We start from the raw sequence: 13,847 nt of genomic DNA on the forward strand, positions 1-13,847 counted from the left end.
GTTTTCTTTATCATTTAAAAAAAATAAAAGTTGTAGGGCTAGGGATGTAGTTCAGAGGCAAAGCATTTGCACAGCATGCATAATGCCTGGGTTTGATCCCCAGCATTGCAAAAAGTAAAATAAAAATTGTAGGCCAGGTGGAGTTTCAAGTTGACTTGAAAGAAAGGAGATGGGAGGAGAAAAAGCACAAATTATTTAATAACTTTTCCCTATACCTACTTCCTAAACAGAAATCTACTTTGGTCTTCTAATAAAGACTAGTTTTCCAAGAGACTTTAGGCTTTGGCCAAAGACCCCTCTTGGCATCATTGTCCTATCCATTAAACCCAACCCCAGAAAAGCTAGTATAGAGATATATTTCATCTACAAATTTTAGTGTAAAATAACTAGGTACAAAACTTTGGGTTCTCTATGTAACAGCAGCAAATATCTATGTACAAATGGGCACTTCTTTTCTTAAAACCGGACTCTGTCCATTTCCTGAATTAACTTTACCAGTGTGGTTGGGTTTCTTGTATTTGCTGGGCAGATTTGCAAATGTGATGAGGGAAGGGGTCCTTGCGTTGGTTTGCTGGCCAGGCAAGGTTAATAAAGGGCTCATTTTGGCTCCACAAAAGGGAGCAGGTGATCTCCAGGCCCTGGTACATTATCATCCTCATTCTCTGGAACCGGGAGCGGATCATCCCCACTCCCTGCTGCAGAAGGAAAGTAGTCACTGCCAAGCTCTCTGCCACCTGAGACTCTGGACTTGATTGTTCCCATTAGACCTTCAAAAGATCTGAAAGTGGCCGATTTCTTCATGTCCCCAAGTTTCCTGCAGATGACAGAGCTCACGGTGGACAGGGCAGCTGATGTCTTTTGTTTCATGTATGCATTGGAGATCTGAACATCGTGCCAACTCTTGGACAGATTCTGCCTCAGACCCACCAAGGCCGTGAGGCCCAACTTCCTCTTGAGCTCTCCACAGCGCCTCTCTTTGGCTGCCAACACTTGGCGAAGAGTGAAGATTTCCGCCTCTAATTTAATGAGCTCTGATTTGAGCTCCATTTGCTCGGCCTCGGTTAGATCTTCGGGTTCAGAAGTTGGGCGGAGTTCATATGTGCCCACAGAGGTCTGTGCCGGGACATCTGGTGTGGCGAGGGAAAGATCTTCATTCAGGGAGTCCAGGTCCAATTCTTGGTAGAGACAGTCCGATTCTTGGCCCACGGAGAAATAACTTTGGCTGACAGGGTCAAGTTCTTGGCCTGCCATCTCGGATTCCTGGTCAGCCATTCCTTGGCCGCAGAACTGACAACTCGGCGGGTGGGGTCGAGGTCCCAGCCGGACGCGGAGGTGTGCAGGCCTTGGGCGGGGCCGCTTCCGGGCGTCGGGGTTGGAGGTCGCGCGGGCCGCGCCTGGCAGAGGGGGACTTCCGGCCACGGAAACGCGCTCACCTCAGGGGCCAACCTTACTAGTGGAGATGCCTGGGCATCATAAGGTCCTTGTGAGGTAGGCGGTGCCGCCATTATTATTGAGAGTAGGGAAATTTACTCTCCTGCACAGTAAGCGACAAGTCCTGGTGTTCAAGTAGTCTGGCACTTCTTTTTACACCAGTAGTTTTCAGAACCTTCAGAATCGGTTGAAACCTTGTGCTAACAGAAGTGTTTGGAAAACTCCAGTACGTAAAGTGAGTAAAGCCCAGAGTCTCAGAGCTTGTCCCCTTTCCTATCTCCCTTTCGCATCTCCCTTTCCCAAATTTTCGAAGGTGAGAAACTCTCAGTACTACTCATAAAGTGAATTTGTGAAGGTGGTTGCACAGAACTCAATATGAATAACACCATCTCAGTGAAGTATCAGTAGTGCCAGAGACCTGGAAGAGCAGTATTCAGGCTGAATCTGTGAGAGAGTGAGTGTGACCAGTCACAATTGTCTTATATTTGGGGGGAAGAGAGGAAGAATGACAAAAATCTATAATGTACCCCCCGCCCCTGAAATTATGCTTAATAAAAGAAAAGGCTATATTGCACTTTGAGAATTTAGGGGCGAGGGTATGACACATTTGAAAATGGACAGAATGCTGAATTTCAGTGCAGCAGTTGCAATTCTTTTTACCCTCTGTATCCACTCACATTTCTGAAAGTCTGTGGACATTCATGATTACCGACTATGGGAGGTGGTCTGCCTAGTAAAGTAGAACCAGTTAAGTAGGGTCTATTAGAGGGTCAACCAACCATTCTGTGGAATTCTACCCAGAGCTTGTGATTTATACAGTGGAGAAATCATGACATCAATCCAATGAGGGCATATGGTCTGATATCATTTTAGTTCATTGTCCAGTTGTTCATTTCCACGGAATATCTTTGTGCAAGTCTTACTGATTTTGCTGGATATTCTGGTAATTTTTGCAAGCAGGGTCTTGTGAAATATAGTAGGATCCTCTGAAAGTTTGAGCAATTTGCCATGTCTGTGTGGCTATATCCAAACAACATTAGCCCTCCTTTGGGTTTATATTCAGTAACCCTTTTACACAACTCAAGTGTTTATTATTATCTTGCCCTGAAGTGTGTGCTTCCTTACATTAAACAATGAAAATTGTTATTGTTGGAAACATGCACCTGATAGGGGATTCATTTACATATGTAAAGAGCTGAAAAGGGAGCAAGGGCTCCCTAAAAATCATTTTGTTCCTGAGGATAGATTTTTTTTTCCTCTATTGTCTATAAAAACACTAGTGGTTTCCAGAATACTTCCAGACTCAACTTGAACTCTTCTTTCAAACTGAAAATGAAGGGTAAAGAAATTCCTGAATTAAGCTAGATAACATGAAATATATGCTGTTCAGAGTTAAGATTCCAAATCACCAGGTCTGAACTTTTACTTGTTTTTTTCTTCTGTGGATTATTTCCAACCACCAGTCTGCCTTCCTCACTCTTCAGTTCAAAATATGAAATCTTTCGTTAAGCTTTGATTTCTTTGACATTGTAATGGCTTTCCCTCATAGGGATACTGAGTGGACCGTTTTCAGATCCCAAATCAAGACATGGCTTCTGGAAGTGGGGCTCCTAGTTGACAATGTTCTGACCTGAGTAAACCTAGATAAATAAGTAGCAAACAAAATGGAACAATCCATTTTGTTGGGCTTATGCCTAACCCCATACAAAACAATGCTTTTAATTTTGAAATCATAGATATTTTAAATGAAATTTCATTTAATTTGTAGGGATTCTATCAATTGATTGATCAATCAATCCCTATAAATTATCAAAGGAATAAAAACTTAACAAAGCTTTAGCAGCCCTCCTACTTGTACTTTTTTTTTTTTTTTTTACTTGACACAATACTTTTATTTATTTAGTTGGTGCTGAGGATTGAACCAACTGCCTCATACATGCTAGGTGAGTGCTCCACCACTGAGCTACAACCCCAGCCCCAAAAGCTATCCTTTAAAAAAACTTTATTTTATTTCTTTACTTTTAATATGGTGATGAGGATCAAACCCAGGACCTCACATGTGCTGGGTAAGTATTCTACCTTTGAGCTACAACTCTAGCACCCCAAAAATATCCTTTTAAGGTGTAAAATACCAAACTATCACCCAAGTTTTATAATTTAAAAACTCTAGATCTGATAATGAAATAATCTAGATTACTAGTGTATAGTATCAGACAATGAAATAATCTATAGGAAAGCTTACAAAATTGCTCATCTGAAACTGAAAGTTTTTTGAGGCTATTTAGGCACTAAACAGCCAGAAAACTTGATTCAGGAACTTATAAAGAAAGAGCTCAAGAATTATTTATAATCCTACAGTGGTTTGCTATCCTTTGTTTCTAGGGAAGACATCATTCATTGGCCTATCTTAAGTACTACAGAATGAACTTTGATTTCCCTCACTAGTAAGGGTGATAGATTTCTGCCAGTTCTTTTTAAAATAAAAATAAATGCTATAAAATGATGTTCTTTATATTTAGAAATTTATATTTATTTGTTTTATAAATAAATTCTTAAAAGTTTAATATAAAAATAAAGCTATAGTTTCTTCCAGGTCTGGGTGGTTTGGAAATGGAGGAAGTGATTATAGTAGCTGATATGGAAGACTGAAAATGATTAGGAACTTTTACCACAGTCACCAGTTCTAACCATTTGATTTTTTTCACTGTAAATGATGAATGTGGAAATTTCTGATTATATTGACTTGTAAAATAATCTCTATTGGTGATTCAGATTGCTTCTAAAGAGCTAACAGCTCACTTTGCAGTCTGGTTATTTGTAATGCTAGATTTAACTATAGTGAATTTTCAAGGATTTTATTTCCGTTATTACAAAAATACTAGTATGAAAATGTTTTTCATTTTAACTGAACACCAGGGAAAATATTTAAATATTTAATTGAGCTAGAAAATAAGGTGTATAGTTAAAATTCAAATCCAGTCAGATTGTTTCATGAGTGAGAGGAAAAAATTGGTAGTTGGGCTTTTCTTGTGGAAAGTCAGAATATTATATTTGATTTCAATTTGTAAGTTATTTTCACTAGTATTTCCCATCATAGGCCAGCTCCACTGATAATGTATATAGTGAGTTACCTCCCCATAGATAATCTCCATCACAAACAGGAATGTTGGCTGCAGTTTACAGTTTATTATTTTTCATATTTCAGGGGTTAAGCAGATATTCATGTAGGATCAGGCTGTTTCCTTTTAGCAGCCCTCCTACTTGGACTAATTAGCTTTTTAAAAATGGTTAGGGATACTATGGGATTTTCCTCTCTGAAGTGCAGCTATTACTATCAATATATTAAATTGACATTAGAAAGGCTGGGGTTGTAGCTCAGTGGCAGAGTGCTTGCTTAGCAAGTGCAAGGCCCTAGGTTCAATCCCCAGTACCAGAAAAAAAATGTGCTATGTAGGCTTAAATTGATATTAGAGTTTATTATTTCTTCTCTTTGGTGTTATATACAATATAATTGTGGCAGGGGTTCCAGGGGAAATCAGATTAGGATTTGGAGACTGCTTGCCTCTAAAGAATGTATCCCCTCATTCTGTACCAGTTTTTATGAATCTGTCTGTCTGTCTATCTAAAGGAAGAAGAGGCTTTCAAGGTAGATTTTTTTTTTCCAGAGAAGAGATTTTCGAGAAGAGGAATGATAGGGGAATGGATGGAGACCAGGAAAAGAAAAATAATCACAGGATTATTTAATCTAGGAACTTGCACAGATTAAAAAATGAGGATTTTTTTTACTGGAAATATAAAGACTATATATAAAGCATGTATGGAGTAGTGAGAACTTCCTAAATACTACTTTGTTCCAATAAATGGACTTTTTCTCCAGTGCTTGCAGAAATGCTTATGGTTTCAGGAATTCTCTCAGACTGAACCAGAAGTTACCATCTTAATAATGAGGAGATAGGGCAAAGTAGCCCAGGAACTTTGGCTCTTGAATATGGGCAGACATTAGGGGGAAATTCACAATAAAAGGGAATCATATTCTTTTTTTTTTTTCCATTTAGGTGGGGAAATAGGAGGAACAGATCCTCCCTTTCCAGACGTTTTGACCATCATTTTCTTTCACATTAGAAATGGACAGCATTCTGGAAAATAAGTCCTTGGGGCAACAGTGAGGAGTCATCTAAGAGAGGAAAGAGAACAAAACTGGCATCTCAGTCAGAAAAGGCTTGGTTAGTTAAATGATGGTGAATATAAAGTTGTCTGTCCCTTAGCCAAGGAAACAAGGGCATGACATGTTTCTTTAGTCATGATCAAGAAGGATGTCTTAAAAGGCATCCTTCTTAAAAAGCAGGGGATGGTGAAATGATAAGATTGCCACTTGCTTTTCATTATTCCCTTACTCCTAATCAATATTCTTCCTGAATTACATGCAACTCCAACAAGGACATACTATGTTGCTAAGATGTCTGCAGGGGACCCAGTTTTCTTGAAGGAGTGAGTGGTATGTTTCTGTATGTATGACTCTGAGGCAGCAGGAAAATTCATCTGGAGGATGTATGGATTTTGAGTACCAAGAAATATAGTTCTTGAACTGGGAGGCAGGGTTATCCTAGGTTAGAATTAGGAGTGGCAGCTGGAGCACTTTCCCTCAACTGGCTGGGCACCCAGTGGTCAATGGAGAGGACAGAGCAGAAGCATATGGAAGGGTTAGTCCTGAGCATAGAGTACTCTACCAAGTAACTGGGGGAGATTCAGAGTGGGGTGTATGTGCATGTGTGCTGAAGTCCTGAAGCTTAGCATTGAGGGGTTAGAACCAAAAAAATGTGGGGCCCAAGGTAGTTTGATTTATTTGTATCTACAGGCTGCAGAGGCTTGAAGGCAATCAGCTTATTCAAAGAGCCCTCTCTCTCTTTTTAAAGGTTATGATTGTTGTGGTGAATTTGCTGCAATGTAAAAAACCTATGGACTTCACTCTCTAGGAGCTTAGCTATTCTTGTCTTAAAATTGTCATGCCTGCTATGGCAACAGCATAATAATTACTTTATTTCCTCAATCCTGAGACACAATGAATTGTAAGACACATCTTCATTTTAATAGGAGTTTCTAGGAAGAAAAACCTACTACATTAAATTATACATTGATTTGAAGATGCAGTCCCACATTTAGAAACATTAAAATGCCACAAATCTGCATATTAGAATTGGAGAAATACAGTAGAAATGCAGCAAGCTTCAGATATTAATGGATTTGCTTGATTCTTCTTCTGGAATTTAGAATGCATTGGTGTTTCTTCCCTTTCTAAGAGAAGAAGACAGGATGAAAATTAGCATTATTTAATATATTTAATATATTAATATTTTATTAATATAATAAAAATAATGGGTTGGGGTTGTAGCTCAGTGGTAGAGCACTTGCCTAGCATATGTGAAACACTGGGTTCAATCTCAGCACCACTTATAAATAAATTAATAAAATAAAGGTCTATACACAATTTAAAAATATATTAAAAAATAAAAATAATAGAAATATTTAGTATTTGTGAATTGCTTGTTATGTCCTAGGAATTGTTCTAAGTGGTTTCACATGTTGTTTTATTTGATCTTCAATAATATTCTTGAGAGACATAGGAAAAGGAATATCAGGATGAGAATCTTATATAAATTGAATCATACCTTAGGAATTTTTCTGTTGATTTGCCCATTGTATTTAAGATTTATCCAGCTGGTTGTGGAGGTACACACCTGTAATCTCAACCACCTGGGAGACTGGTGCAGGAGGATTGCAAATTTGAAGCTAGTTTCAGCAATTTAGCAAGATCTTGTCTCAAAACAAAAAGGGCTGGGAATGTAGCTCAGCGATGGAGCACCCCTGGGTTCAATCCTCAGTTCTGAAAAGAAAAGATTCATCCATATCGATAGCGTTGCTATAGTTTATTCATTTTCTCATCTGTATTGAAACAACAACAACAACAAAAAAACTCACTTTTTTTTTTTTTTTGCCAGGAGTTAGTTCTCTGGCATGGGAAAGAAAATCCGTCATTTGGTTCCTTCCTTGTGTTTATTTCACGCTGGCTGCTTATTTATTAGATATCTCACCAAGAAATACCTCAATGGATAGGTGGAGATGGGAAGTAAAAATCAAATCGGAATTGGTTGGTTACATGCTTTTTCTAACATAAGCTTTTTACTTTAGAATAGTTTTAGGTTTACATAAACTTTGAAAGTGCAAAGTTCCTATATCATCTCTCTTAATTAACATCTTAAATTGGCATGGTCCATTTGTCACAGCTAAGGAACCAACATTAGTATATACTATTAACTGAACTCTACAATATGAATTGGACTAGATATTCCCTCATGTTTTTTTTTATTCCAGGATCCCATCCACTATAACACATTACATTTAGTCTTAGTTTTCTTAGTCTATGACAGTATTTCAGATTTCCTTTGAAGACCTAGGAAATTTTGAGGAGTGCTGGTGAAATATTTTATAAAATGTCTATTAATTTGAGGTTGTTTCATGAGTATACTGGGGTTCTGGGTTTTAGAGAAATTGATCACAGATGGGGTATCATTCTCATTACATTATATTAAATTATATCAAGGTTACATGCTAAATGAACATGACTTGGCATTGAATTTAAATAATTATTAAAATCCTGGTGGTAAGAGCATAGATTTTGGAGCCAGAAGATTGCATTCAAATAGTATCTCTGTCATTTATAAGCTGTGTGATTTGGAAAAGTCACTCAGTGTATTTCTTAGTTTCCTCATCTGTAAAGTGAGAGTAAAATAATAAATACTTCATTAAATTATTAAATGCAGGTAAAACACTTAGAGTGGTGCCTGGAAAATAGGAAGCAGGATATGTATTTTGACTATTACTAATGTTATTGACCATCATTAGATTTGTTTATTTCTATGTATATTTCCTTGGCTCTCTTTACCTCAGACAATTAAACTGTTCATGTTTAGTGATGAAAATTATTTATATTATAAATAAGTTGGGGTTTAAACTTTGGATCTGAGAAGATGTTGGCTTTTTTTCCCTGGAATTCTCAATTTTACCTAAAATGTTGTAGTTTTCCTTATAATTTGTATAGTCTGACAATGGGAATTCTTCTGTAGAATACTTATGTGGGCATTTTCTTTATAACTTTGTATAGCTTGGATATGAAACTTGTATTCTATTTACTTATAGTTCTCACGTTCTCTTCAGAATACTGGCTCTTTTAGCCATTGAGCCACTATATGCCTTGGTTCCTCATGACAGTCGTGCAACTGTGAATAGTATCTATGAGAAAGAGTTATTCCTGCTTTCTTCCCTTTGACCTATGCAGAAGAATCCCATGGTGTTTCCTCATTTATTACTATGTGAAATAAAAATTTAATATTGTTCATTGCATAGTTAATGGTTGATAATAACCCCTCTGAAAGAGGAAGACAATTGTGTTTGAAAATCTATATGTCAGTTTTCTGATGCATTTTCTAGTTTTCTACTTACAATTCTAACTGATACTGTTGAATGAATCTGAATATGAAAATATCTTCTTTTTCTATTGGGATTTGTGAAAATTTCACTAGCAACTTTGCAAATGTTTTATGCAAACCCAAATATGCATATCTTAAAATGGTTTAAAGCTTGCTTTATTTTTTCATGGAAATGGTATTACCTAGGCTATTAGTATTATTTTTTTTAAGATTTCAATTGTTAGAAAGCTTTGAATGATGTTGCTATTAATATTCTTTTTGTTTGTTCACCTCTTGGTAGTTTTGCCAGTAGAATAGAAGCATTTGCAGAGACTATGTGTTGTGTATATATGTGTGCATGTGTGTCCAAATGGGCATGCTTATTTGTTGCATCAACAAAGAGAATGTCTATGTTTACCTTTGGCAGAAGAAGCAACATTTATTGAATAGTTAACTGTGATCCACATATAGAGGAAAGTTTATTTCATGGAGTCTCTTCCTTAAGAGAAGAAAAAGTCAACAAATAAATGACTTAACATTACATCTCAAAGCCCTAGAAAAAGAAGAACAAATAACATCACAAACAGTAGAAGACAGGAAATAATTAAAATCAGAGCTGAAATCAATGAAATTGAATTTAAAAATACAATTAAAACAACTGACAAAATAAAAAGTGGGTTCACTGAAAAAATAAATAAATAAAATTGACAAACCCTTAGCCATGCTAATGAAGAGAAAAAGAAAGAAAACTCAAATTACTAACATACATGATGAAAAGGGAAATATCACAACAGATACTACAAAAATACAGGAGATAATTAGAAATTATTTTGAAAACTTGTACACCAATAAAATAGAAAATATCGAAGGCATCAACAAACTTCTAGAGTCGTATAATTTTCCCAAATTGAATCAGGATGATATACACAATTTAAACAGATTAACTTCAAGTGATGAATAGAAGACTCCATCAGAAGCCAACCAACCGAAAAAAGCCCAGGACCAGATGGATACAAAGCCAAGTTCTGTAAGATCTTTAAAGAAGAACTAATACCAATACTCTTCAATTTGTTTCAGGAAATAGAAAAAAAAGGAGCACTTCAAAACTCATTCTATGAGGCCAATATCACCTGATTCCAAAACCAGGCAAAGACACATAAAAGAAAACTTCAGACCAATATCTCTAATGAACATAGATGCAAAAATTCTCAAAATTTCTGGCAATTCAAAGACAAAAACACATCAAAAAGATAGTGTACCACGATCAAGTGGGTTTCATCCTAGGGATGCAAGGTTGGTTCAACATATGGAAATCAATAAATGTAACTCATCACATCAATAGACTTAAAAATAAGAATCATATGATCATCTCAATAGATGCAGAAAAAGCATTCGACAAAATACAGCACCAGAAAAACTAGGGGTAACAGGAACATATCTCAACATCATAAAGGCTATCTATGCTAAGCCCCAGGCCAACATCATTCTAAATGGAGAAAAATTGAAGGCATTCCCTCTAAAAACTGGAACAAGGCAGGGATGCCTTATTTTACCACTTCTATTTAACATAGTTCTTGAAACAATGGCCACAGCAGTTAGACAGATGAAAAAAAATTAAAGGGATACACAAAGGAAAAGAAGAACTCAAATTGGCACTATTTGCTGATGATCTGATTCAATACATGGAAGACTCTAAAAGTCCCACCAGAAAACTTCTAGAACTAGTAAATGAATTTAGCAAAGCAGCAGGATATAAAATCAACACCCATAAATCAAAGGCATTTCCATACATCAGTGACAAATCCTCAGAAAAGGAAAACTACCCCATTTACAATAGCCTCAAAAACAAAACAAAACAAAAACAAAACCCTTGGGAATCAACTTAATGAAAGACGTGAAATATTTATATAATGAAAATTACAGAACCCTAAAGAAAGAAGTCAAAGAAGACCTTAGAAGATGGAAAGATCTTCCTTGCTCTTGGATAGGCAGAATTATTATTATCAAAATGACCATACTACCAAAAGCACTATACGGATTTAATGCAATTCTGATCAAAATTTCAATGACATTCCTCATAGAAATAGAAAAAGCAATCATGAAATTCATCTGGAAAAATAAGAGACCCAGAATAGCTAAAGCAGTCCTTAGCAGGAAGAGTGAAGCAGGTGGCATCACTATACCAGACCTTAAACTATACTGCAGAGCAATAGTAACAAAACCAGCATGGTACTGGCACCAAAACAGACTGGTAGACCAATGGTACAGAATACAGGATAGAGGACACAGAGACTAACCCACAAAACTACAACTATCTTATATTAGACAAAGGCACCAAAAACATACATTGAAGAAAAGACAATCTCTTCAACAAATGGTGCTGGGAAAACTGGAGTCCATATGCAACAAAATGAAATTAAACCCCTATCTCTCACCATGCACAAACTCAACTCAAAATGGATCAAGGACTTAAGAATACAACCAGAGAATAGAAGAAAACAACCAGTCTAATAGAAGAAAAAGTAGGCCCTAATCTCCATCATGTTGATTTAGGCCACAACTTCTTTAATAAGACTCCTATATATAGCACAAGAATTAAAATGAAGAATTAATAAATGGGATGGATTCAAACTAAAAAGCTTCTTCTCAGCAAAAGAAACAATCAGTGAGGTGAATAGAGAGCCTAAATCTTGGGAGCAAATCACGTATCAGATAGAGCACTAGTCTCTAGGGTATATAAAGAACTCAAAATGATAAACACTAAAAAAAAAAAAAAAAAAAAATCAATAAATGGGCCACGGACCTGAATAGACACATCTCAGAAGGTGATATACAATCAATCCACGGACCTGAATAGACACATCTCAGAAGGTGATATACAATCAATCAACAAATATATGAAAAAATGTTCATCATCACTAGCAATTAGAGAAATGCAAATCAAAACTACTCTAAGATTTCATCTCACTCCAGTCAGAATGGCAGCTATTATGAAGACAAAGAACAAGAAGTGTTGGTGAGGATGTGAGGAAAAAGGTACAATCATACACAGCTGGTGGGACTGCAAATTAGTGCAGTCAATATGGAAAGCAGTATGGAAATTTCTTGGAAAATTGGGAATAGAACCACCATTTGCCCCAGCTATCCCTTCTCCTCAGTCTATACCCAAAGGACTTAAAAACAGCATATTTCCAGAACACAGTCACTTCAATGTTTATAGCAGCACAATTCCTAATAGCTAAACTATGGAACCAACCTAGATGCCCTTCAATGGATGAATGGATAAAAAATGTGGCATACGTACACAATGGAATATTACTCATAAATAAAAGAGAATAAAATCATGGCATTTGCAGGTAAATGGATAGAGTTAGAGAAGATAATACTAAGTGAAGTTGGCCAATTCCAGAAAACCAAATGCCGAATGCTTTCTCTGATATAAGGCAGCTGATTCATAGTGAGGTTGGGAGAGGGAGCATGGGAGGAATAGAGGAAGTCTAGATAGGGCAGAGGGGTGGGAGGGAAAGGGAGGGGGCATGAGGTTAGAAATGATGGTGGAATATGATGGACATCATTATTCAAAGTACATGTATGAAGACACAAATTGGTGTGAATATAATTTGTATACAACCAGAGATATGAAAAATTGTGCTCTATATGGTAATAAGAATTGCAATGCATTCAGCTGTCATATATAAGTAAAAAATTAATTAAAAAGCATATCATATTACATACATTATTTCATTTGATTCTTAAAATAATTCTATGAAGTAAGTATTATTATTGTTCCCATCTTTACAGATAAGGAAACTGAGACAGAGAGAGAGGTTAAGTTGTTCTAATTCACAGAGCTGAGTAGCAAAATTGGAATTCAAGCCTAGGTCTATCTGACTCCAGAGTCCATTTTTTTTTTTAACATTGCATGATCCCAGGAATGTGCACATTATACTGTTTTTCTCACAAGATATGGTGTATATAACTCAAAATATATTTGTGTGTGTTTGTGTGAACCTACTATTTAAGACTTTTCTTTTCTTTTCTTTTCTTTTTTGGTACTAGGATTGAGCCCAGAGGTGCTTAATCACTGAGCTACATCCCCAGCCCTTTTTATTTTATTTTTTAAAATTTTGAGACAGAGTCTCACTAAGTTGCTTAGGGCCTTACTAAGTTTCTGAGGCTGGCCTTAAACTTGCAATCATCATGTCTCAGCCTCCCAAATTGCAATTGCTGGGATTACATGCACCCCTACACCTGGCTAGACCTACTTTTTTTTTTTTTTTTGGTACTGAGGATTGAATCCAGGGGTGCTCAACCACTGAGCCACATCCCCAGCCCTTTTTTATATTTTATTTAGAGACAGGATCCTGCTGAGTTGCTAAGTGCCTTGCTAAATTGCTGAGGCTGCCTCTGAACTCGAGAATCCTCCTGCCTCAGCTTCCTGAGCCACTGGGATTACAGGCATGCGCCACTGCACCTGACCTGGCTAGACTTACTTTGAAAAGTTGTTATATAATTTGGGTAACATCCCCAAGTCTTTTGAGTATATAACTCAAGGAACTTGTACATATGTATTTTTTTTTTTACCTGTGTAACCACCCTTGAGATCAAGACAGGGAATATTTCTAGCACTCCAAAGACAATTCTCAAATCTCCTCCCAGCCATAATCATTCCTCCAGCCTAAGTAGCAGCTTATCTGCCCTTTGTCAACCCAGATAAATTCGCCTGTTCTTTTGTAGCCTGTAAATGGAATCATACAATTGGCACTCTTTCTGTGTGGCTTTTTTATTTAAAATTATGACTAGGAGATTTATTCATTTTGCCTTGTGTGTAGTTCGTCATTTTTATTGCTATGTACAATAATTTCATAAAGCTAGTGTTTCTTTTTGCTTCAAAAATAATACATTTTCAGAACAGAAATTTTGGAAAATAGGAAAAAAAACAGAAAGGAAAAT

The 13,847-nt window shown here is 36.5% G+C and overlaps 1 protein-coding gene across 1 annotated transcript; it reads right to left on the reverse strand.

Moving 5' to 3' along the window:
* Window positions 1–597: 597 nt before the first annotated feature.
* Tpd52l3 (TPD52 like 3) lies at window positions 598–1,251 on the reverse strand. The gene has a single exon (XM_076841436.2). It carries the CDS (start codon window positions 1,249–1,251, stop codon window positions 598–600), a length of 654 nt encoding a protein of 217 aa, XP_076697551.2.
* Between the last annotated feature and the right edge of the window lie 12,596 nt (window positions 1,252–13,847).

Source organism: Callospermophilus lateralis, chromosome 2 (assembly GCF_048772815.1).
Source record: "Callospermophilus lateralis isolate mCalLat2 chromosome 2, mCalLat2.hap1, whole genome shotgun sequence".
Classification (NCBI taxonomy): Eukaryota; Metazoa; Chordata; class Mammalia; order Rodentia; family Sciuridae; genus Callospermophilus; species Callospermophilus lateralis.